At 45.0% G+C, this 27,280-nt stretch overlaps 1 protein-coding gene across 1 annotated transcript in view; it reads left to right on the plus strand.

Moving 5' to 3' along the window:
* LOC144823005 (gap junction beta-3 protein-like) overlaps positions 1-6,488 on the plus strand; it is a 40,583-nt gene extending 34,095 nt beyond the window's left edge. The window contains exon 2 of the mRNA XM_078681110.1: positions 1,226-6,488. Within this exon, the coding sequence (XP_078537236.1) occupies positions 1,237-2,043 (807 nt within the window). The 5' untranslated portion in view covers positions 1,226-1,236 and the 3' untranslated portion in view covers positions 2,044-6,488. The remainder of the gene's footprint in view (positions 1-1,225) is intronic.
* The last annotated feature ends 20,792 nt before the right edge of the window (positions 6,489-27,280 follow it).

Genomic DNA, 27,280 nt, shown 5'->3' on the forward strand with positions numbered 1-27,280 from the left:
TAAGAAGCTAGCAGTCATGGCATGGTCTAGATGGAGGCAAAATGTGCCGATTGATGTTCAACACCGAGGGGGCTAGCGACGAGAACGCGGCACACACAGAGAGGACCTCCTTTAAGGCAGGTTCTTGACTGCATGAGTGGAAGCTGAAAGATGGGGTATGGGGACAATTGTGCTACGGTAATATGGCTGCCATAGGAGGATGCATATGAAAATCCAGTGCTTGATTTGTGAAAATATATATTAGTGATAGTGCCTAATATTTTGTTTAGAAGCCCGTAGCAGGTGTTATTGAATGTCGACACGCCTAATCCCAAGGCTGTGTGGTCTTGATTCTATCTCATGCCTCTTTAATCCACCACCAGACTTTCCCTGTCCCTTTATCTCACTCTTACAGGTTGCTGCTTCTACCACTGTCACAGGGTCGAATTAAGCACTGACTATAATAGGACCTTTGTACCTCTTGGTGGATGGGTGGATATTTAGTGATATGGTTGTCCTTTCCATACAGAGCCAGGCTCACACCACGAGCCCTCAGTAATGAATGCGACTGCTGAATTTTCACACGGTTCGCTCATTTGACTAAAGCATGCAATCCAGTAGGCAAGGCAAGCAGCGCAGTCATGAAAGCAATGGGTGTACCCCATCACATGATCACCTTATAATTAGCTGCTCCTTGGTAATGGCTGCTTTGGCATGCTGAGCACTTTGGCCTTCTGCCGCTAACCTACACCAATCCAGGTGCCACGATGGTGAGTCAGTGGACATGCTGCCTTCCAGTGGGAACTCTGCAGTTTTCCTGTGATTAACAAAGTTCCACACTTGGATTGGCATGTGGTTCATTAGTGCCCCACCCACCGTAGAGTGTGCTAGCCCTTGGGAGGTTATTGATGTATAAAGATCTGCAGGATAGACTTTTTCTCATTTTATAACAGACAAGTAAATATATCAGCGATTAAGATTAGCAAAACAGAAAGGCAATAGGGGGATTTTGATTTGCCTGGAAGCATCAAACGACCCAGAGCAGGCGCCATAGCGCAAACAGTGGTCCTTTACCTCGACCGCTTGGCGACATACAATCATCAAGTGGAAGGGAATGTGCATTCAGGCATAAAAAGTGAGAAAATTGACAATTCTATTGTCACTAATATTACAACTATTTCTATTTGATACAGTTCTTATTTCATATACCCATGGAACTCATCATCACTCTTTCTTTTCTTCTAAGGTGAGACCACCATGGACTGGAAGACCTTCCAAGCATTGCTGAGCGGCGTCAACAAGTACTCAACTGCCTTTGGTCGCATCTGGCTGTCCGTGGTCTTCGTCTTCCGTGTGCTGGTCTATGTGGTGGCAGCGGAGAAGGTTTGGGGGGACGAGCAGAAAGAGTTTGACTGCAACACCAGGCAGCCTGGCTGCACCAACGTGTGCTATGACCACTATTTCCCGATCTCCCACATCAGGCTCTGGGCCCTGCAGCTGATCTTTGTCACCTGCCCGTCTCTGCTGGTCATCATGCACGTAGCCTACAGGGATGACCGGGAGAAGAAAAACCAGCTAAAGAATGGAGAGAACTGCTCCAAACTCTATTCCAATACTGGCAAGAAGCACGGTGGACTGTGGTGGACCTACCTCCTCAGCCTGTTCTTCAAGACGGGCATCGAGATCACCTTCCTGTACATCCTGCATAGGATGTGGGACAGCTTCGACATCCCCCGACTGGTCAAGTGCACCGACGTAGACCCCTGCCCAAACATAGTCGACTGCTACATCGCTCGACCCACTGAAAAGAAGGTGTTCACCTATTTCATGGTGGCGGCCTCTGCCATCTGCATTGTGCTGAGCACCTGCGAGATCTTCTACTTGATCTTCAAGAGGTTTGTCCGCTGTGCGCAGAAATACAACAAGAAAAGCAACCATTCCGTTACCTATAGCAAGGCCTCCACCTGCCACTGTCACACGAAGCTTGAACACATGGAGACAAAACCCAAAAACAAGGACCAAGATTCTCTGCGAGCCTCTGCACCAGACCTCACATCAATTTAACCTACAAGGAAGCACCATGCAGTCCCTGCAAGGCTGCACTGTACTTTCAAGATGGTGGCTAAATGCTCCCTAAATGATCAGATTGCTTCCAGGGACACGCGCAATCTGTTGACTGAGAAGGGACGATGATGCTGGGGCTGGCCAGCCTCTTTTTCAGCAGAACAGTACAGCTGTTCATTATGATAAGCACTCATAACCATTTCACTGGATACTGCCTTAGAGCGCGGGGCATTGTAATGTTCTGATGTGGACTTCCAAAGACCCAGCGCAGAATTTTGCTCATATCCGCCTATATGTTTGGAGTGAAAAGTATGGCAACGCGCATTGGATGTTTACATGCCCTAGCCCGCTGTCTAAAAGACATGTTGTTGGACATAAATGGACAAACAGGCCAGTCCCAAGCACTGCCCTAGTAAGCGCTTTGTAGTATGCCTCAGTGTTCATAGTGATCAAATTGTTTTTAGGGAATGTTCTTCAAGTCTAGTCCTTGTTTGGAATGGGAAGTTTTGCAGTTTTCATCTTGTCTTCCACGGTTGTCTCTAAATATTTTCCAAAGTATCCCCCTACAGAGGAATGCAAACATTATTGAGTAGGGGGCACAGTCATTATTCGGCAGAGGATATACTAGGAAAGCTGCCTGTGTGCCTGCCACCTCTTAGCCCTGCCCCCAACCCCAAACTTTGATAAATTAAATAATTAGGTATTAAGGCTTGCACTTTTCCTCCAACATTCGATGCATGGACAAAGGTAGCTGACATTGTCTTCCAGATCATGACCAGTGGGACACACTGCTGGCCCAGCTCTTCCCCGCTTTCAGAAGTCCCTTCCCAAGAACACAAGTGGAGAAGGCAGGAGGCTGCAATTGGGTCAGATTTCTCAGTTACATGTCAGAAGTAACCACTGACACTAAACCCAGTAGTAGCCGATGTCAACTGAGACTAGGTTAAACAGTGGCACTAGTCTAAGTGTTTGTAGAGATGACTTTGGAAATGAAGCACAGGCCCTGTAACAACTTCTTTCAGCGAGATCTGCGCTCCAGTTGGTGTGGCAATCCCAGCACAGGCACAAACAGGAGTTTACAAGGTTTGCACTAATTATGCAGCATGAAAAGGAAAATTATGCAGCGTAATGCGGCACTTCTTGTGATTCTATTACTTCATTATGTTGTCATTTTTACATAGGTTAGCTCTCTCTGAGCAAAGGTTTTACCTCATTAATCAATAATACCAGTTTAACATCCGAATATTGCAATAAGCAACAGAAAGGGGTATGGTAACCTTTGCGTACGGCATAAGGCCTTCTACTGCAAAGTAACATGTGTTGCTGCATTTTTAGTAACTTGTAATCTGTTTGAGCGAGAAGAATTTTTTTTATTGTGAAAATCTGCAGATTATGCAACAGATAATACATTGTGTGGCAAATGTAGCAGATCAATAATTATCTGGAAAATGCCACAAAATTGCAGAATTACAGTGGCCCTGGTAATTCACCACGATTTGCAGAAGTTAAAATGGTGCAGTAAAACCACAATGTGGTATTAGTAGTTGCCAAGTGCAAGAAATTACAGGCACCTCGTAAAGAGGTTCTTAGTGTCATTTCACGTTATAAGCAAACTAGTTGGACCTGTCAATCAACTGTCCTTCTGTCACTCAACTCCAACTCCTTTAACTTAATAGGATCTTGTTGACTTTGCACAGAGGATTGAACTAATGGGTGGATAACCACTCACATTTTTTTTGGGGTCACCATCCTCTTGTTTAGAAATCTAGCTGCTGGAATCCCTTGAAGTACAAGCCCCTGAGTGGTGGCTTGTAGGCTGGGGAAGTTCTACTTAGATGTAATTCATACATCGATCTAACCTGTGATAGATGCTACCCAACCCTGCTAGCCTCGCAGGCGCATACGCATATTGGGGGAAAAGCTTAGGATTTCCTTATATGCACACATACCTCTGCTCTGAGTCATTACCTCACTGATTGTGTATTGCAAGAGATCTCGCTATCACAACTTGCGCACATGCTGTCACACAACAGAAAGTTACTCAATCCTGCCACTAATATTCCATGCAGCAGGATAGAATGTGGGACCACTACCCTTTAAAGAGAGTCCAATATCTGAGGTTTATCCAGGGAAGGAGGTCTATGGCTAACCTCTGAAGGGCCTTTGAGAGAAGCACAGTATTTCAGATAATGATAGTGGAACAATAGCAAAGATCAAGTGCTCCAAGCCTTGGAGAGTGGAGGTGACCGGAAGTCAAGCTAAAAGAGACCAGTAAAACACCTAAGACCAGTCCAAGTTTTAGACGGTAGGAGAGCTCAGTCGCTGCCCGTGCAGAAAAGTGTGGTGGGGTAGGGGTGGAAGTGACAAATAACAGAATATGGAAAATTAAATAAATAAATAAATAAAAACACTTACCTTGCGCTCGCAGCATCGCCGAGTCGGCGATGCGGCAAGCACAAACTTAGTGGTTTTATTTCTTTCTTTATTTTCCATATACCGTTGTTTGTCACTTCCGTGCTTACCTGCATGGGCCGCCACTGGGAGAGCTAGCAGAACTTTGGTACACCACATAGTGCTCAATAAAAATACTTCACTGTACTGATGAGAAAGCCTACAACTGCAATATTAGGGATGCTAAGGTGCACTGCTAGTTCTGATAAAGCTTCGTAATGGTTTGGACATCCATTGAAAAGAAAAATCATATTTATCTTTAAAAAATTCCACCTTGGAAAAATCGCCAATAGCCAGGGTTATAGAGGCCTTGTTGAATTATGTCTGGTTGGGATTTGAGACTTACTGTGACCTCATTGACCAGAGGGTATATTAAAGGAACCAATGTACCCATCAAATAATAGAAGACGAGGTGGGGGTGCACCAGTAGCTTCTGTATAGTTGGACCCATCTACACCTGCAGATCTTTGCAAGCCACAGTGCTGCAAAAGCATTGCATATTGTGCTGCAGCTTTGGATCTTGGTAGATGGCGAGAAAGCTGGACTTGCACACATAGGGAGATTCCACAGGCACTGGATGTCAAAGTTTGCATGAAATGACAAGGTTCAGGAATAGATTACAAGACTGTGTTGGCATGAAGACGCAGTCTCTATGCAGGGGCTGGAAAGGTTTTGGGACCACAGGATGAATTTGCAGACATGTTTAAAAGTTTAAAATGTAAACCACTTCTGCGATCACGGTGTGTCTTCATCTGCACAGCTGTAAAGATTTAATTAGACATGGGACATTCCCCAAATTCTCAGATTTTCCATTACATGCATTTTCGCAGTATGGCATTTTGCATCCATTTTACCAACAGGAAACTGGTTCAGGCAGATAATGTCTTGCTGAGACACATTTTCAGCTGGAAGCAGTCTCTGGCCTGCATGTTGCTTGACTATTTCATGCGAGTTAAGCCCTCATATGAAAAAGTCAGGCAAGATGCCAGCAAACAGCATTTCACCTAAAGAAAAACACAATTTCACAAAGTGTTTTAGAATAAATAGAAGGAATGTCACACAGTCCTATAGATTTTCATGCTTTATAAACATTAACAGACCTGGATACTAAACAGGCCTAGATGAGTTCGATATCAGGTGTACGGTCACAGTTTGTATGACTATGCAGGACTTTACACCGTCCCAAGACTAGAGGCCAGTGGTATAATTATAATTTTTATTAATTTGCATACATTTAAAAGGTCTAGAACTTCATGATTTATGCTTACAACTTGTACTCATCCGGGCTACTGCTCGCAGTCTGTGATCACATCCTACAGGAATCTGCAACGCTGCATACAGGCCAGAGATGAGAGAACAGGAGCTTCTACAGACAACTTGACATGGTTCGGAGAAAAAAAAAAACAACCTCCGGAGCAAGTTTAGAGGCCTTCATTTAACTCAAAATGTGAGCCTCAGAGCTGATGCTCCGGCCGCACTGCCGTTGGCGATCAAGCTTTCCTTACAGGGCCTACCACTATTCTCAGTTGCTGCACCCTAAATGTTGCTCATTGCCTGCCAACTGGAGGTGAACGCTGACAAACTATGCATTGACCAAGATCACACAACTTGTAACGTGGCTGAAATGGGACCAACTGCCAATGCCTAACCCATTCGTGTAGAGCCGGAATAGACTTTTTTATATGAATCCTACGTTTTATAAAGCCCCTGCATTGCACATGCTGATAATGCGTGTCAGATATAAGGGACCTCATTGCTTACTTCAGAAATGGAAGACGTTTTTCATACATGATACAATTGCATTATTATTTTGTATTTATATAAAATGTATATGTATATATTCTACTTTACTGAATGCCTTCTGTTTATCAGGTACCATGTTGTTGCAATTTGAACAAATACTGTCTTTCTCCAGCAGTACTCCAATGCATTGACAATTGAATGCACGGTCGGTCTTTTTTTAAATAAATAAAGTCTGATATTTTCTACGATAATACTGATGACTGTTTCTGCAACCCTGACAATGATCTAAGTAGTTCTGGTTCTACTGCTTTAGTCATGGGCGTATGCTCAGTCCTACACACGGTTAATTTCGAATGAGTGCCACCATGTCAGCCCTGTCATTTCTCGTATCTCTCATTTCACCCTCATTGGGAGGTGGTAATTGATTTTTAAATTATTCTCACTATCCCAAACGTTCGCAAGCTTCTCTTAGACTTCACTAGGGGGTCACTAGCCTCTTGCTTTCACCTTTGAGACTCAATAGGCTGAAGGTTGAGTGAGTTTCTAAGGGCCAAATTATGAGTCTGGCAAGCCGAGGACCACCAGACTCATGGGGCCGCGGCAGTGGTAGTCCACCACTGACTCACCGGAGGTCCGACTGCCCCATTAAGAGTTGGGCAGAAGGACCGCCCTTGCCCCGCCGTAGCTGCCAGGAGACAGCCATTCCTTAGCAGTGGTGCTGCGGTCAGGGCCTCAGAAATATGCCGGTAGTGCTGCTGTGGCACCGCCATGCATATTACGAGTTTCAGGACCATCAGCAATGTCATGGAGGTCTTACCTCCATGAAAAGGATGGCGGTCCTGAAATAAAGGGGGCGCTACAGGGCCCATTGTTGTCCATTTGCATACAGGGGGCACAACATGTTCCCTCCGTGTGCATGCATCCCAGTTCCTACACTGCATGGACTTTATAGTCCATGCCATACAGGAAATGTTTTTGGCATTCCCATTGTGGTGCCCATTTTCAGAGGCACCACCATGGGACCACCCAAAACATCCCGCCAGACATGAGGAAACTCATGATCTGGTGTGCGGTGCGACCACAGGTTTGGCAGTGTGGGAGCAGGCCGCCGGCGTGGCGTGGAGGTCCGCTCCTACACCGTCAAACTTGTAATTAGGAGCTGAGTCTATGTTAAAGTTCCAAGGTTCCCCCTGTCCAGGATATGCCCTGAGTATTAATGACGGACATTGTCACACCCTGACCATCCTTGTATTTATAACTTAACATGTTATATTTCTAAAAAATATGGCCCATCCATTAATAGGATATGTTCTTCAAAAATAATGCAACACCAGTCTCCTTGCCTGACTAGATCCAATTGGAAATGCACATAGCGGTTTTGTCCAGGCAATGCTAATAGGAATGGACCGGGATTGGATTTAGGAAACAGAGATATAAGCTTGCACACAGCGTCTGAGTAGAGGATGCAGAGCTATAATTGTGAAAAAAGCAGTAAAGGACATGTGCTTCTTATTAAAAAATGTAGTAATGTATTCCAGACTTATCAAACAGTTTAACAGCAGTCGTATTTTAAACGTTTATGCGATCCTTCTTTTTTTGAACTGCCTTCAAACTTTGAAATGAGAAGAAACATCAGAGAAGGAGAGGTAGTGAAGTAAACAGTAAACAGACTAATTAGCGCATCAAAGGTGCAAAGAACATTAAAGCAAACGGCAAAGAAACGGCACTTACAGAAGAATATGCATGTGTTCGAGGACCTGGGTTGATTTAAGGAGCATTGTAAACATTAAGAAATTTGAGCTGAGCTAAACTAAGCCTGAGGGTACAGTACTCAAGCATGGTTACCAAGGTGATTATTTACAACAGTGTTCAGAGCAAACTTCAGACACACATGTTACATATTAAAGAATAACATGTTAATGCTGACGCAAAACCTTTTTTTATTTGAGCTATCAACAGCATATGAAAATTCTCCATGCTAGAGGCAATTTCACTCTGCTCTCTGCTGTAACATGAATACCTTTCAGATATTTAAGTAGCAGACCTTCTTGATACATATAAAGAAGGGCGCACTACTGGTTTATGCTCAGACTCATTTGAAAATATGAGGAGTCTTTCTGAAATTCTTGCATCTGGCGATTCAGTGCCCATATTTCAATCGATTGAATACACTACTCTGATCTACCAATCAATCAATCATACATTTATAGAGCGCGCTACTCACCCGTGAGGGCCTCAAGACGCTGAAGGGAGGGGGGATGTCGCTACTGCTCGAATTGCCAGGTCTTGAGGTGTTTCTGAAGGTGCGATGGTTCTGGGTCAGTCGTAGGTGCGCGGGAAGGGAGTTCCATGTTTTGGCTGCCAGGTAGGAGAAGGATCTTCCTCCGGTGGTGGTTCTGCGAATTCGTGGGACGGTGGCGATGGCGAGGCTGGTGGAGCGGAGCTGGCAGGTGGGGATGTAGAACGAGAGGCGGTTGTTGAGGTATTCGGGGCCCTTGTCGTGTAGCGCTTTGTGTGCGTGGGTGAGGAGCCAGAACGTGATCCTCTTGCAGACGGGGAGCAAGTGCAGGTTTCTCAGGTGGGCGAATATGTGGCTGTGGCGAGGGATGTCGAGGATGAGTCGCACGGAGGCATTCTGTATGCGTTGAAGTCATGTCTGAAGTTTGGCTGTGGTCCCTGCATATAGGGTTTTTCCGTAGTCCAGTCAGCTGGTGACGAAGGCCTTGGTGACGTTTTTTCTGGTTTCGGTGCCTTGGTGATGGTTTTTCTGGTTTCGGTGGGGATCCATCGGAAGATTTTTCAGAGAATGCGCAGGGTGTTGAAGCAAGATGACGAGACGGCGTTGACTTGCTTGGTCATCGTAAGGGAGGAGTCCAGGATGAATCCCAGGTTGTGTGCATGGTCCGTGGGTGTTGGCGCGGAGCCCAGTGCTGTGGGCCACTAGGAGTCGTCCCAGGTGGATGGGGATTGTCCGAGGATGAGGACCTCCGTTTTGTCTGAGTTCAGCTTCAGGCAACTGAGCTTCATCCATTCTGCGACGTCTTTCATTCCTTCCTGGAGGTTGGTTTTGGCGGTGTCTGGTTCTTTGGTGAGGGAGAGTATCAGTTGGGTGTCGTCGGCGTAGGAGATGATGATGATGTTGTGTTTGCGTGCAATGGCGGCGAGGGGGCTCATGTAGATATTGAAGAGGGTAGGGCTGAGAGAGGAGCCTTGGGGTACTCCACAGATGATCTCGGTGGCCGCTGAGTGGAAGGGAGGGAGGCGGACTCTCTGGGTTCTGTCGGAGAGGAACGAGGTGATCCAGTCCAGGGCCTTTCCTTGAATCCCAGTGTTGAGGACGCGGGTTGTTAGGGTGCGGTGGCATACGATGTCAAAGGCTGCCGAGAGGTCTAGGAGGAGGAGGGCGGTTGTTTCGCCATTGTCCATCAGGGTCCTGATGTCGTCGGTGGCTGCGATGAGGGCGGTCTCGGTGCTGTGGTTGGCTCGAAATCCAGACTGGGACGGGTCGAGCGAGTTGTTTGCCTCGAGGAAAGCAGTCAGCTGTTTATTGACGGTCTTCTCGATGACTTTAGCCGGGAAGGGAAGGAGAGAGATGGGGAGGAATTTTTTGAGATCTTTGGGGTCCGCTGTGGGGTTCTTCAGAAGGGCGTTGATTTCTGCGTGCTTCCAGCTCTCAGGGAAGGTGGCTGACGTGAGGGAGTTGTTTATGACGTTCCGGAGGTGGGGTGCGATGATGATGGCGGCTTTGTTGAAGATATGATGGGGGCAAGGGTCAGAGGGGGAGCCAGAGTGGATGGTGTTCATGACGTGGGTGGAGTCTTCCGTGCTGATGGGGTCCAGGCACTGAGGGTGGTGGTAGGGGTCGATGCTTCGGTGGCTGGAGGTGGCGTCTGGGGTCCGAAGCTGTCGTGTATATCTGCGATCTTGCGGTGGAAGAACGTGGCGAGGGAGTTGCAGAGGTCTTGCGATGGGGTGATGTCGTTGTTGCTGGCGCTGGGGTTGGAGAGCTCTTTGACGATGCTGAAGAGTTCCTTGCTGTTGTGGGTATTGTTGTCTAGCTGCTCTTTGAACGATGCCCTTTTGGTGGTGTGGATCAGCTAGTGGTGTTCGCGGGTGGCGTTCTTGAGGGCTGTCAGGTTTTCTGTTGTCCGTTCGCTGCGCTAGGTTTTTTCGAGGGTTCGGCAGAATTTCTTTGAGTCTTTGAGGGTGTCTGTGAACCATGAGGTTTTCCTGTTGCTGGTCTTGCCTGGGGGGTTCTTCAGTGGAGCGAGGTCGTTGGCGCAGTTGGTGATCCACTGTGCGAGGTTGTGGGCTGCGTCGTTGGTGAAAGCGGTGTCGGCTGGCGGGTTCTGGCTTAGTGATGAGAGGAGCTGGTCTGTGGTGATTTTGCTCCAGCATCTACGGGGGATTTGTTGCGTGCTGAGGTGTGATGTATTCTTTTTGAAGGTGAAGTGGATGCATCTGTGGTGTGTCCAGTGTAGTCCGGTGGAGTGGCTGAAGGAGACGTGGTTGCTGGCGGAGAAGATGGGGTCGAGCGTGTGGCCAGCGAGGTGGGTGGGGGTGTTCACCAGTTGTTTGAGTCCGAGGTTGTCGAGATTGTCGAGCAGGGTGGTGGTATTGTTGTCGTTGTTTTTCTCCAGGTGGAAGTTCTGGTCCCCTAAGAGGATGTATTCTGGTGAGGCAAGGGCGTGTGGGCTGATGAAGTCGGCAATGGTTTCGCTGAATTGTGTGCGCGGGCCCTGGGGTCAGTAGATGAGCGTTCCTCTGATAGTGGTCTTGGGGTCGCTGTGGATCTGGAAGTGTAGGTGTTCGGCGGTGGAGAGTGTGTCTTCGGCGTTGGTCGTGATGTTGGTGTCCCTGTAGATGATGGCGATTCCTCCTCTGGTTTGGTTGATTCGGTCCTTCCGGGTGATCTTGTAGCCGTCCGGGATGGGTATGGCGATGTCGAGGGCCGAGGAGGTGTTCATCCATGTATCTGTGAGTAAGGCGATGTCTGGTGCTGTTGTGTTCAGGAGGTCCCAGAGTTCGACGGCGTGCTTGTGGACAGAGCGTGTGTTGAAGAGGATGCACTTGGTGGTTGTTGTTGATGTTAGGTACGGTGAGTGGTCTGCAGGTTCGGAGGCAGGTGAATTTGCAGGCTTGACAGGTGAAGGGTCCCTGCACAAGTGCACTCTACACCACTCTACTCTACATCACTGCACTTTGTGCCACTGCACTCTGTCGCACACAACTCCACTCCACTCTATACCGCTTCACTGTACTTTGAAACAGTCTATTCTGTGTACTGTACTCTGGAACACTGCACAACTACACTTTGTGCCACTCTACTCTGTACCACTTTACGCCACTGCACTTTACTATAACTCATGCCAGTGTGCTCCACACCACTTTACTTTAAACCAATGCACTCTACATCAATATACGCTGCAACACTACGCCACTGCACTCTACACCATTGTACTATATGTCACTGCACTCTAAGCCACTTTGTTCTACTCTGAACTACTGTACTGTACGCTATGGCTCTCTATGCTACTGCACTCTACACCATTGTGCCCTACGTCACTCTACCTGCCTCAGTTCTACACTGTACCACTGTACTCTATGCCACTGCACTCTACGCCAATGCACTCTATACCACTCTATTGCTCACCGCTGCACTCTACGACAGTCTACTCTGCAACACTGCACTCTGTGCCACTACACTCTACTCTGCACCACTCTTTATTCCACTCTATGCCAAAGCATTCTACGCCACTGCAATCTATGCCACTGCAACCTACGCCAATCAACTCTATGCCGCTGTAATCTACTATTCACCACTGCACTCCATGAGACTGACTGCACTCTATGCCACTTCATTCTACACATTTCTACTGCACTCTTTGCCAATGCACTCTACTCCTCTATGCCTCACTGCACTCAGTCACTGCACTCTACACCACTCCAGTCTAGGCCACTCTACTCTGCACCACTTTGCTCTATGCCACTACTCTATGGCACTCCACTCTACCCTGCACCCCTCTGTTCTACCCTGCACCACTCCACTCTTCACCACATCGCTCTTCTCTGAAATAATCATCTCCACACCACTGCACTCTATACCATTGCAAACTATGCTAAACCACTGCAATTTATGTTGCTGCACACCTCTCTACTCTGCACCACTGTCCTCTATGCCACTGTGCTCTACGCTATTCTAAACCACTGCACTCTATGTCAATGTACTGTACACCACTTTGTGCAAAACCAATGCACTCTATGCCATCTACTCTGCACCACTGCACTCTACACCACTATACACTAATTTGCAACACTCTATGCCACTGCACTCAATGCTACTGCACACTACACTACTTTACACCATTGCACTATACATCTCTGCATTTATTGTCACTCTATTCTACTCTGCACCACTGTACTGTACACCACTGCTGTCCACAGAACTCTACTCTGCACCATTGAACTCTATGCCAATACACTCTACACCACTCCACTCTATGTCACCACACTGTACACCACCCTACTCTTCATGACTGCACTCTCTGCCACTGGATGTTATGGCACTGCACTCTATGCCACTGCACTCTACTCTGCACCACCCCATTCTACGCCAATCTATTGCACTCTGCTCCACTTTACTTTGCATCACTCAAATCTACACCACTGCACTCTCTGCCACTCTATTCAACTCTGCACCCCTGCACTCTACACCAATCTGTGGCACTATACTCTACACCTCTGCACTCTATCCTGCACTACTCCACTCTACCCTGCCTTCTTTCTGAGTTGCCATTACATTCACTATAGTATTCTAGCTCTCTTTGTTCAGCTTACCTATGCAATTGCACAGAACAGATGTGAGAAGATGGAAAGACGGCCATATTCACATCTGAATCATAACACATTTTTTTATTGCATATTTTACCTGCAACCTATGCTGCAGGGCATTTATCATTTTACATTAAATGCAGTGTGACATTTAATTAATAACTTTTGATGGGAAAATGCGAGCAAAACGAGGTTAACAGCATACAATGCAATATGTGTTGCCCATACATTTACATCACCACATTTACTTCAGCCTGCATTTACTTTGCAGCTGAGCCATTACATTACAATTAAATGTATTGCCCTCTCTTATATTCACTCTTTCCCCTATTCTTAATTCTAAATGTAACAATAACGTTTCTTATTTTTAATTGAATTTACTAGCATGAACTATGATTAAAGCGAAACAATACCCTGACATACATTGAATATAATTAATAAAATGAAGATGCTATTTTATAACACTAAAATTACCAATCCATAATTAGATTAAATGGCAATTAAGTAGTTTTTATAAGTAATTCAAACTATCTCTGTATTGTTTTCGTAATCCATTATATTAAATTCAGACTACATAAATACCCTGAGTATAATTCTTAATCCAACTATTAAATCAATGTAATTTAAATATTGTTAATAAAAGAAAAAAAATATTGTATTACATTAATTCTTATTTCAATCATAAATTACAATAAATACAAGCTTTATTGAAAGTAAACTAAACTTGAATTTATAGCTAAAGTTAGGTAAACATAAATCCTAACCCATAAGATTTGTTATGCTATTGCTCAATTTGTAATTGTAAATTTAAATTAACAGATGCTTATTCATATAAACCAATTACTAATAATTTAGTTATCTTGTTAACCAGCATACTAGATTATGCTCAGTTAAAAAATGTTTTACTAGGATTTCAGTAAAGTAAATGTGTAACCTTGATAAGGTACAGGTTGTGTTAAAGCAGCTGCAGGGGTGTCATTGCCAGGCAAATTAAAGGGGATAGGATATTGATAATTTCTAATAGGTAACATGGTCTAAGAAAACCAATGGTGAAGTTAGATTACAGTTCCCAAATATTCTTGCAGCAGTTGTGAGCTATGAAAAATACTTTGGCGGAGGTTGTTTGAAAAGCATTTCAGAGACACTTTGCTCTCCTGAAGCACAGTCAGGAAGAACGAGAGAAGACACAGCTTGCAGGAGGTGGAGACCAAGGAATGGCTGATGGAATGAGATGTCCCTTGAATTATAGGAGACTAAGCTGGGCAGGATGGCTTTGGATGGCAGTGAAAAGCTAAGCAGATCTTAGACAATAATTCACTTTTTTTGGAGCTTTTGGTACATGGATCTCTTGAATGGTATTTGTTGTCCACTAAAAATGTACCTCAGGTAAAAAAACATTGCTTTGCTGAAAAACTGGGACATATGGCACATTTATTAAAGTAGTCTGTATCTCACCATTAATGACTTACTGTCTTACCATATACATTGGCAGTTTCACTTATCACAAAAGAATATTCTTGCTATCAGATTGTCCTAGCATTTCACAAGCTCAGTAAATTAATTTTGTTAGATGTTTAAACATAACTGGTGAATTTCAGTGGTTTATTCATATTAGCCTCTAAAATTAACTGTGTTTTTTCAAAGAATTAAATTTTTTGTTTATTGAACTTTCAAAACCTTCTGCCCAAGGCCCATGGTTGTGTGCAGCGAGGCCTGAAGTCAGACCCTCTGCTGGAAGCTAGAATTATTGCCAAATCCATGCTGCGCATGGGCATTGGCTGGGCACTGTGGAGCTTATAAGGGATTGAAAATATTATTGCCCCATCATTTAACTTTATTCCCCTTGATGGATTCGTACAAACAGTAACCTACCAACTGACAGTGCCCTGGGCCGAATATCCACATTTCCCCACAACCAACCCTTGTCGGTGCCTGAGGAATAAAGAGGCGTTAGCATCATCAACGAGTTCAATTTACAGTGTAACCCATTTGGCTGTACTGTGAGAGTCAAAGTCGAAAATGGGATCAAATAAATGTTTATTACAAATTCAAAGCCAGACAGATTGATACAAGTTTCAAGAATATATTGTAAAAGTACAGAATCCCTACTGGCAGGCCAAATCCTCTAACAAAGTTTAGTCTCAATAACATGAAGCATACAAGGAATTTGATAATAGCAATGAGGAAAATAAGAGAGAGAATTTGGTGGTCATATACAATTTGCGGTCAGCTTTCCTGTTATGCACGAGGAAATGTAAATCTCCTAACCTAAATGTAAACTAAGCAGCACTAATTGGGGAAACTCTAATTAGATCCAGTAAAGAAGGACGTTGCCAGCATTGTAAAACTTCTGCTGAAACTCTCCTAAAGGAAGTGCATTGAATAGCACATAGTCACACAGCGATCACTCAAAGAGGTCTGAACCTCTTTGTGTTTAAAAGGGAATCTGTCCAAACTAACAAATGTGACCACCTTTAAACTCAACAGAACCTTAGAGAATCATATTTCATGTGTTCAAGTATTTTTCCCCCTTATCAAGGAGAAACTTGTTACCCTCCTTTGCCATCTCCTGCTCTGCACATCAGAACGTCCTTGGATTTACCCCGTCTCTGGATATCACCTGAATGGGTATACTCCCTTTGTTCATTAGTGTTTCTTATCTTTGCCAAAGTTCCTCTCTGAGCCTTTCTATCTCTTATACACAATGTGCCTCTCACTAACTAATGAATGCCTTCAGATTGCACCTGCAGAAGAGAGAACATGCAAAGCAAAACACTTTCACGTTGAAGGTTAAACGTTAAGCCTAAATGTTTAAGGCCTTTGGTCAAGCAATCATAGCTAAAAACTTCAATACATATTTGAATGCATGGTAATATATTCATATACGGTTATAAAATAAATGTAGGATACTATTCAAATGAGTGCGTGAATATATGAGGGTTAACAAAATGATTAAAATTAGATAAATGCAGATATATATATAAGATCTGCAATTTGGTATCAAAATAAGTATACATTAGAATGTACACTCATGTACATGTCTAGATCATACATCAAGGACACCTTCAGTTTATTGGTCAAGTGCACCACTTTACATTAATGATATTAAAACACACACATATATGGGACCATGTGTAGATGTATGTAGCATGGTCAAAACGTAAAAGGGTGAAGTCCAAATTATGCTGCTCCAGTCACCCCTGCGATGTCAAATAAATCCATCTCAGATTAAGAGCTAATCTTATCAGACGAACTACCTAAAACGTTGTGATTTTTAGCATCTTTCATCTAGATTCCTCCAGATGTTTCATGATGTCATAATATTTATCCTGACTCTTCTCTTACTCTGCATCTGCTTTCTTTCTCTTCACTCCCTTTTTGACATTCATGTACTTATATCACTTAAAGATCATGAGTAGGAAGATCACACAAAGGGCAATTATCACAAGATGTTTCAAAGCATCGCCCAAAATTCACTCAGGTTTCCAAATCATTTGCCCACTGAAGCAAATCCATTCCCAAGTGCTTCCCAATCTCCTGTCACTTCCAACTCTTAAATCTCCTTTAAGACTGGAAATATTCAATATATACTTCTGTAAGTCCTTTCTTTTGTCATGAATGTAGATGCAGCATTGCTGAACCTTTAACATCCGACAGACTCTGCCCTCTTTTGTGAGAAGGATGTCTAACGCAAGTCTATTCTGCAAAATGATGGACCTAATCGCTACCATTTCAGTATCTACAATCATTAAGCCTCCAGCCAACTTATCCACTATGGTAGACAACTTTTAATATTGATGTAATTCATAATCACATCCACAGATGGAATCATTACACCAAACCTATCTACGAGTACTTCTCCAGCTCAAACACCTTGCTTAGGCCTGGAATTCTGTTCCCACACAGGGTCATTGAGATGTTCCGCATGATAAATCTTTGGGAAAGTTACACCTAGGTGTTAAGTACAATACCATCCTCTGGGCAATGTGAAATAGGCATGTCCTGCACAAATATAGTGCAGGACATGCTTCAGGGTCCAAACTAAGAATTCCAGGGATGCGGATACTGAAGGGTAGGTGCAGAAGCAAGGTCCGCAGACCAAAACTCGGGGCACGCATGAACACGCACTTCCGCGTTACCTGATGTGGTACAAACCGCACCATTTTTAGGTTGGACCGTGAACCACATAGACAGTAGGTTGCACTTTAGGGGCACCATTATTGTGCGTGGGACTTAATTATATATGTTGAAGTCCTGACAATGTACAGCCCCCCCCCATTGCGATTATTTGACCCATAGGATCACAGGCTATGGACCTCTTAAACCAGCTCCTATTACACCCCACCCACTACCCTACAGAGGAGAAACCTATTGAAATGTATCCGCGAAATTAGTCGCTCTCTGCAGGGCGGAGACACAGCATGCCCCTGTAAGAGCAATCAATTCAACCATTTGGCCAGAAAATACTCTCTGAAGCCATGAATCTTCAACTACTCCTGAGACCGTACAGACTGCATAGGTAGCTCTCAAGTTTCCTCCATGGTCTCGCAAACATGAGCCATCTACAAACAATGCAAAATAAGATTCGGGTAGTGGCTAATCTTGTTTATCTGGCCTTGGCTTGGTGACCAGATCAGTAACCGCGAGACAGTCATGCTCCACTTCACTATTATCACCGTCAACTTCAAAAAGGGGCAACCAGGGTAGGAGGACTTAGAACAACATGACATTTTCAGCTACAAGTATGACTCGCAGCTATTTGTCACATGCTGTGCCCTAGTTTTGTTTAACAAAATTTCAACAGAGTGGGGAACATGCACAGTCAATTGATGACCCCTAAAAAGTGCCCTCACACCTTTCAATGCTGACACTGACAGCTGCCACAGCTGCCACAGACTTGAGACATTCGGACAATGCTGCAGCTACTGGATCAAGGGTAGCCGAAAAGTAAGTGACAGGTCTATGGGCACCTACATAAACGTGTATAAGCACTGACAGGGCACAACCTCCCCCTCCACTGCAGAAAAGCAAAATACTTTGTTGTAGTCTGGCATTCATAGTACCGGGGTGCTGCAGAGGCTTTCCCTCACTCTAGGAATGCAACCAATCAATTATTATACCAGGCCAGGGTACCAGATCCAATAAATCCTTGTTTGACAGCCTCACTAAAGGCTTGGCCACTAAGGAAATATTTTGTATCCACTGGCAACAGTAGCCCACCATTCCCAAGAACATCCTGGCTTCCTTTTGTGTTTTTGGTGGCTTCATTTGCAGATTCGCTGAAATTCTTTCCTATGACACCTTCCCGATTACCTTCTCAATGTGCTGTACAAGATACAAGCCTTCTTTCAAACAGTATTACAACTTATTAGTGGACACCTGTTGTCCATTCTGAGCCAAGTGGTTCAACAGGGCAATAGCATCCATCTTGCAAGCCTCCTAAGTATTTGACACAACCTGCAGGTCGTCAATATACTGCACCGGGACAGAGTTACAGGGCATCACCAAGGACTCTAGATTATTTTTAAGGATCTGATTTAAAATGGATGAGCTCTTCGTATACCCTTGTGGGTCTCTACATCATGCCAAAACACAACTGCTGAACCAAAATGCAAAAAGGAACTGATTGTTCTCATGCAAGAGTATGGAGAAAAATACTTGGCAAAGATCAGTGACAGTAAAACACTAAACATCACTTGGAATCTGAAACAACATCACAGCTGGATTTGGTACCATGGGACAACAGGGAACCACAATATAGTTAGTCTTTCAAAGCTCTTGGACTATGCAGTACTTACTCCTTGGCTTATAATGGGAGAGTTACACTGACTCCCCATGATCACCTTCCGAATACCTTGTTAGATCATTGTCTCGAAATTCCCTGTTTTTACAGGTACAACCTCTGTTATGGGCTATGTCATTTTGTTTATGTGCAGGGCCTAAAACTTGGTTTCTCTTTCATAAGGGGTAGGTTTGGAACTTCCACTGTTCTGACAGTAGAATGAATAACACCAGTATCAATAAAAAATGATACAGTGTGGCCATTTTCACCAGCATTTATAAATGCACCACTCTGGTCGTCCTCCAAGACTGTGCCAAGCACGCAATCTTCCTCACCTCTTAGGCACCATCAGGAGGAGGACTGATGGGAGCCGTAATTGTTAACTGTGTCAATTATAGGAAATTGCCAGAAAGCCCTCTTATTCTGAAAATAATTCTGTTTTGTGTTCGAACTTGGTTTGAAGAGAATATAAGGCCTTTAGCATCAGGGGTTGTGGAACCTGCATCACTGAGAACTGCGAAACATTGACATTTTGAGACCTTGGTCTCTGCACATTTTGTGAATGCATTTTGTGAATCCATGGGATTATTATTCCGAGACTGCACAAATCCCGAATTTTGAACTTGATTAGAAGGCTATAAGCAACATTTATGCTTCCAGTTCCCTAACCTTTTTCGATAATGAAAGGAATTAGACTTCTTTAAAGTAGCCACATCAATCCCAGCACTCAGATCAATTGGAATGCCACGTCCTCTACCCTGAGGCTGAAATCCACCTTCACCTTGTGTTGCAGGAGCTCCAAGCTGATACACTCTCGGCATGTGGGGATATTCTCTCTAAAAAGGCAAATTTTTACCTCCCCTCTGAGTAGCCTTAACTTGTGCCACCATCAGCTTCTCTTTCAATTTCTTCTGCCTCATGACTATTTAATCAGCACAGCAATTAGTATATATTAAAGTCTCATCCACCAACTTATTCTCAAAACAAAACAAATGCTGCTGAATCATCATGCTAATTTCGGGTCTCAATCCTGTCACAAACCTAGACACAAAATGTCCCATATCATTGGGCTCCAGCATCTCCATTCCACTGTACTGTTTAAATACCTGCAACAATCTTTCATAATATGTATGAATAGTTTCCTTTGGTTCCTGGTTTGTTTTGTCAGTCTTGACCGAGTCAATATCTTGGGGCGACATGTTAGACTTCAACCATGACATCACCTGGTTCTACTTTTCATTACTATGGTGACGGACCATTAGTCAATGGATCTCTTGTCGGCTCTTTCTTGAGCAATTCTCTGGCCATCTTACACGCTGTCCACAAGTCACTTGGAGCCACAATATAAAATATTGTATTCAGATTTGTCAACAGAACATTTGAGATTTTGACAAACTTCTTAACTTGCTTGTAGCATTCCACATCGGTTTTTTGTTAAGAGTTGTATATAGCGCAAACTGGATCCCAAGAAATCAGGTATCAGATCGCTTTACATGTGCACCAGCTGAGTTACAGATGGACACATTAAATTTTGTTGGGCACAGGGAGATTAAGTGATCATTGCCGAGACTCTATCCTGGTTCCCCAGCTTCGAGGTCAACCGCTCTAGCCTTAAGGCTACATCCTCTTCCCAGGTTTCTTTCTCAACCTGGAGAAATCCTCTGTGAATGATGAAAGATCACTACTACTCGAAGATACATGGACTTGACCTCTGCTGGGTACTTCCCGTAAGGTGAAACTTGGACCCGTTTCTGCTCCCACGGAGGAGGGGGTTCTCCCATAGATCTCTTCTAACCTTTCTTCTTCGGCCATTTACTTCCCACTTATCAAGGGCCCTCCAAGTCTGAATGCTTTGAAACAATTCCAGAATTTGTAACTTCATTCCTGGTATTCTCAAACACACTGTATTCTGTTATAAATGGGAGCCTCTGTTTGGCAGGTTGTTACCCTGTCCAAGTAGGGACCCTTCTTCCTAGTCAGGATAAGGGGGATACACTACTGAAATAACCCCCGCTCACCCCCTTGGTAGCTTGGTATGAGCAGTAAGGCTTATCTCAGAGGCAGTGTATTGAGCATTTGCACATAACTAACAGTAATACAGTGAAAACACTACAAAAGGAAACCACAGCTGTTTAGAAAAATTTCCAATATTTAGCTGTGTAAAACAAAACCAAAACGATAACAATCCATCTTACAATAATAAAAATACACACTTTACAAGAATAACATTAGAAATATATTTCCTTGAAGTCGGTAGTTCCGTCTAGTGCTACTACCATACTAAAAACAATCAAATTAACAGTTTTGGCGACCTCGTCGGTGCGGACCAGCGTCGTTTTCAGAAGACTTGTAAACAGTACCTTATGTTCCAGCTGACCGCAGCTGTGTGGGCCGGTTGCAGCAGTCGTCGAGGCTGTGGTGTGAAGCGGAGCGTGCGGTGCCCTCAGGTCGCTGTGCAGGCAGCGGCTCAGTGGGAGTCATCTAGCAGCATCAGTGAGACTAGGATTGCAGTGCAAAGCATGGTAATGCTCATCGCAGTGCTGGCGGTCATGGTGCAAGCAGCGGTGCATGAAGATCGATGGTCGATGGGGCTGGCATCGCTGGGCCGCGGCTGCGGAGTGGGACATGGCGGTGCTTGATATAGCTTACGAGTGGTGCTCCCAGACCACGGTGCAGACCACGGTGGCCATGTCATCTTGCAACAGCGTCGGGGAGACTAGGACGGCAGAGTGAAGCGAGGCAGTGTGGAGTGTGGTGTCCACAGGTGATGGTGGAAGCAGTAGCTTGGTGGCAGTGGGGTTCATCGTCGGTGAGACCAGGGTTGTGGTGCCAAGTGTGGTTGTGTCCTCTGTGGTGCCTCCAGGTTACAGAACCGCAGGTAGTCTTGGTGACGGCCCCAGATTGCAGTTTCCCTCTGTGGCAACTGAGACAAGCGGTCCAAGAGGCGGTACCCAGTAGAAGGTGATATCTTTGCTATTCCTGAGACTACTTGAAAGGGGGGAAGCTCTACCTCAAGCCCTTAGAGAAACTCAAACAAAGAAGTTGCAGAAAGCTCAGTCCAGTCGTTTCTCTTCCCAAGACGGAAACAGACACTGCAGGGCAACACAGCAAAGCACACAGCAAAGTGGTAGTTCTTCCTCACAGCTTCTCAAGCTCTTCTTCACAAGTTTCTGAATCCAAAAGAGTTCTAAAGATCTGGGGTCTGTGCCTCAGTATTTATGTAGCATTTTCCTTTGTTCTCTTGTGGCAGAGAGTCTCTGTGCTTAGTCAATACAAGTTCTGTCTTCTCTGGTCCAGCTTCCTGACAGGAGGTGGAGGCAGCATTGTGGAAGGCAGACCAGGCATATTCAGGTGCAAGGAAATCTCCTCCCGCTGCTCTAAATGCTGCTGTGTTCTATTCATCCCAGCCCTGACTCATCTAGGAAAGGCTGGAGACACCTCAACCCCCTCCCCACCCCTCCAGTGTTTGTCTACAGAGAATGCACATCCCCAGCGCCTGTCAATCCAAAGCCAGACAGTCAATCCACAACCCAGCTGAGGCACACAGGATGGTTAAGCAAGAAAATGCCTACTTTCTAAAAGTTTATTATTAACAAAAACAATTGCCAATGCTGATAATTATTACAAACCATCGGTTTTATTTCAAAATGTCCAATTTATAAACATTCGAAAGCTACTAAATTGCTTTTTATTTGCTAGTTTTCGATTTTTAATATCACAAACAACATGATTGCCACATAATTTTAGCATCAAAGGGTACCAATACTGGTAATTAAAGGGACGAAAAATATATATAATAAATATTAATGCAATCAACCATTCATACTATCCACAATCCACATTTATTCCCATCCAGTCACCATACTATACAACAATATATACACAGACTCCAAAAATGTAACTAAACCTGTGGAGTGAAATAGGTCTGCCACATTGACTTATCCAAATATTAGGGTACTCCAAAAATGTATCATATCAGTACCTACAAATTAAACATTTCATATGTTTTTACACTTTATCCCTACAAAAATTATTATCAATTCAGGGTTTCTTTTTATATATATCTTTTTATGGCAGCACCCAAAGTCTATGCGTTTCGAGTCCCAAGGTTTATAGGGGCTCTCGTCAGGACCAGAAGTTTCACTTTAATTAGACACCACGAGGTGTACGCGTGTGTTTATCTGTCCCCATAGAAGAACTATGTGGCTTCTTAATCAATATCACCCACGCGATGACTTATCTTCGCCTGGTGACAGTCTCCTACCACCCTTTGGCGCGGAGCATTGGTCAAATATGCAACTTGATTGTCCGATTGTTGACAGTGCCGTATTGATCGGTTATTATGATTTTCTGTAATCCAAGAAAGGCTTCCGGTTCTCTCAATTGCCGAAAGACCCAGCGCGCCAGCCAATGACGTGTGATGTCATTGGCTATGGGTGCTGCCATAAAAAGATCTATATAAAAAGAAACCCTGAATTGATAATAATTTTTGTAGGGCTAAAGTGTAAAAACATATGAAATGTTTAATTTGTAGGTACTGATATGATACATTTTTGGAGTACCCTAATATTTGGATAAGTCAATGTGGCAGACCTATTTCACTCCACAGGTTTAGTTACATTTTTGGAGTCTGTGTATATATTGTTGTATAGTATGGTGAATGGATGGGAATAAATGTGAATTGTGGATAGTATGAATGGTTGATTGCATTAATATTTATTATATATATTTTTTGTCCCTTTAATTACCAGTATTGGTACCCTTTGATGCTAAAATTATGTGGCAATCATGTTGTTTGTGATATGAAAAATCGAAAACTAGCAAATAAAAAGCAATTTAGTAGCTTTCGAATGTTTATAAATTGGACATTTTGAAATAAAACCGATGGTTTGTAATAATTATCAGCATTGGCAATTGTTTTTGTTAATAGGTTATAGTGTGCTCAGCCTTGCTGATTAGAGCCACCCCCTCTTCTTGTTAATAAATACTTTCTAAAAGTGGCATTTTCAACCACACAATATAAAAATCATCTTTATTAGAAGATGCATTTTTACGTTCTGAGTTCAGGCATACTAAACTACATTTCTCCATCTTGTAGCAATGGGAAGTTAAACTTGTAAGTTGTTACAACTTAACTCCCATTCTATCCTATGGGACAGATAGCCTTTCAATGGTGAAAAATGAAAATGCACTGTATTTCACGATCAGGACGGGTCATGCACAAGTGCATGTCCTACCTTTCATCTACACTGTGCCCTGCCCATATGGGGGACTTGGGCCTACCGTGGGGGAGACTTTTTTTTTTGTAAAACAATTTTTATTGCAGAGGGAATGTGAGCTATACAACATATATACCATTATGTTCTCAGGATCGTAATCAAGTACTTTATATCCATCCACTATGTACACAGCCTTATAACCCACATCCCGGAGGTCGGGTGGCGAATAGTCACGTATCATGGTGTGTTTGTCATCACGTACAATCATCTCAATGATTCAACCCCCTCTGCTTTTAGTTGTTCTACACCTCCTGTACCCCCTCGAACTGCAGTGGTGTATAATCTCACTTGTAGTATGGATTAGTGTAACTGTAACTGTTTTCTCCCCCCCCCCCCCTCCCCGTGTCCCTGGTGTCTGAGCCTACGTGTCATGCTTGTGAACTTGGGCGAGTTGGTGGAATTAGGATTATGGAAACAATGCTTAGGTGTGTGTGTCCGGCATTAGTGCGGGGTCCAACACCACTTCCTCTGGGGTCTCCACGTCTAGTGTGTTCTCTTCTCCGTCACTCGTTCCTGCACAGTCCCTAAGCGCCTGGACTAGGGTTTCCCACGCTAGCGCCGCTTCCTGAGCCTTCTCATCTTCCGTACGTCGGGCCAGCTGGTACCTAAGTGTGCTCTCCGCTGCTGCCCATTTCAGAAATTCGTTCAACCATTTTTGATGTGTTGGTGCTGTCTTAGATTTCCAACCCCTGGTGAGCTCCCTTTTTGCAATCAGTAGGCCCATGTCTATGAATTTACTCGACTGTTTTGTTCTGCGTGTGTGTGGAAACCAATGTAGTAGGACGACCGCGCTATCGTAGTGCAGGACTCTATCCGTGACCTCATTCAGGGTGTCCCCAATTCCCTTCCAGTATTCCTGCAATCGCGGGCAGTCCCTGAGCATATGTAGCAAGTCTGCACCTACTAGCGCGCATCTGGGGCAAGCTGCATCTACTGCGACAAAGTATTGTACTATTTTATTTGGAGTGAGGTAGGCCCTATGCAGGATGTAAAGATGTATTAATTGGAAACGGGCATTTCTGGTGCTTTTCCTAGCCCGCTGAAGTAGCTGGGACCATGTTGTATCAGGGATTTCTTTTTGCAGGTCATTCTCCCATTGTGTTTTAAGGCGCGTTAGCGGAGGTATGTTTTCCGTGCTCATTCTGGAGTAAAGACATGTAACCGCCTTGATTGTTCCTGCTGTCATCATCGCGTATTGACACGCCAATGATGTTTTAGGTTTGATCAGTCCCTCCCCCCAATGTGTTTGGATTGCCCTCACCACCGCCGCATGTAATAGATAGTCTCCACGTGGGAGATCGTATTGTTCCTGCAGAGACTGGAATTCCGTCAGCACCCCTTCGGTATATAAGTCACCTACCATCTGGAGTCCCGCGTCTTCCCACTGCTGGAGGTTCGACCAATCCCCTCCATGCGGAAGCGCCGTCAACATCCCTAAAGGTATCTCTGGTCCGTACGGATGACCAGGACCCGTGCGCTTTCGCATGCGATTCCAACATAGCCGCAGCGTCCTCTCCTCTTGGGTCAACCCCCTCAGGAGTAATTTCTGCTGTAGTGCTACATACGCCAGCACATGGCGGGGGATGCCCGCGTCTCTCTCTTGGTCAGGCCCTCGGTACACTCTTGCCACCTCCTGCGTGAAGAGTTGCAGTTGCGCCGCCAGGTAATAGAGCTCGAAGTCCGGGACCGCTAGCCCTCCCTGGTCTTTTGGGCGCATGAGAGTCGTCAATGCTATTCGCCGCCGGCCGTCTCCCCACAAGAATGACACCACGCTAGACTTCAAGCGCCTGAATACTTCTCCCGGTATCCATATCGGAAGGGTCCTAAAAAATACAACAGTCGTGGCAGGGCGATCATTTTAAGGAGGGACACTCGTCCCGTCATGGACAAGGGGAGGATAGCCCAGAAGGACATGTTGCCCCTCAACGCTCGAATACATCGTCCAACGTTCCCGTCCAACAAGTTGGTGGGATCGTGGTAGATGTAAACCTCAAGATAGTGTAGACAATCTGGTTCCCAGCGCATGCTAATGTTTGCCGTCGGACACTTCTCCGCCTTCCGGAGCGGGAACAGGCAAGTCTTCGCCCAATTCACTTTCAAGCCCGAAAGTGCCCCAAATCTCCGAAGTAGACCCTCCGCGCCCCTAACCGCCTCTTCAGCGTTGTCTAAGAATAGCAGAAGATCGTCTGCATACAGCCATATGTGGTGGAATGTTCCTCTCGCTTCGAGGCCGCGGTACGCATCACCTCCCCTAGCTAGCATCGCAAACGGCTCCATGGCCAGTGCGAATAACAGAGGGGAAAGTGCACAGCCCTGTCTTGTACCCCTGTTCACCGCGTAGCGTTCTGATATTAAAGCTCCCACTCTCACCCGCGCTCCTGCCCGCGCATACAGCACTTTGGTCCATTTTATATATTCATCCCCTAGGCCGAATCCCCGCATCACCGCATAGAGATAGTCCCACTCCAGGCTATCGAACGCCTTTTCGATGTCCACTGACAACACCATAGGGGCCCTCGCTGTCTGTGGGGGGTCTGCTACCAGTCGGAGCAACCGTCGAATGTTGTGGGATGTGTTCCTGGTAGGGATGAAGACCGATTGGTCCCCGTGAATCAGACTCGTCATATGAGCTATCAGTCTCTTGGCCAGAATCGTGCTTAAGATTTTGTAATCCGTTGTCAGCATTGACAACGGCCGGTATGACGCTGGGTCCGCGCTATCTCTACGCGGTTTTAGCAACGGGATCATGATCGCCTCCCGCATCGATTGGGGCAACTCCCCCTTCTCCTTGGCTTCATTATATACCGTTCTAAGTTTTGAGGCTAGGAGCTCCACATACCTTGCATAGAACTCAATTGGCAGCCCATCCATCCCCGGTGTTTTGTTGCGCGCCATTTTCTTTATGGCTCCTCTAATTTCAGCAAGGTCGATCGGGCCTCCGAGTGCTTTAGCGTATTCCGGGTCAAGTCGGGGCAGTTGGGTCTCTGCCAACAAGGCTTCCGTCGCCTCGGGTCGGGTCTCCAGTCCCCTCCTATATAAGTTGCCGTAATAGTTTCTAAAGCATTGCACTATCTCCGGTTGGGCGTTGTATTGTTCCCCGCTCATTCCTGTTAGGGATAGTATCGGGGCGGAACCCCTTTGGGGGTTGGCC

Source organism: Lissotriton helveticus, chromosome 3_1 (genome assembly GCF_964261635.1).
Source record: "Lissotriton helveticus chromosome 3_1, aLisHel1.1, whole genome shotgun sequence".
NCBI classification, from domain to species: domain Eukaryota; kingdom Metazoa; phylum Chordata; class Amphibia; order Caudata; family Salamandridae; genus Lissotriton; species Lissotriton helveticus.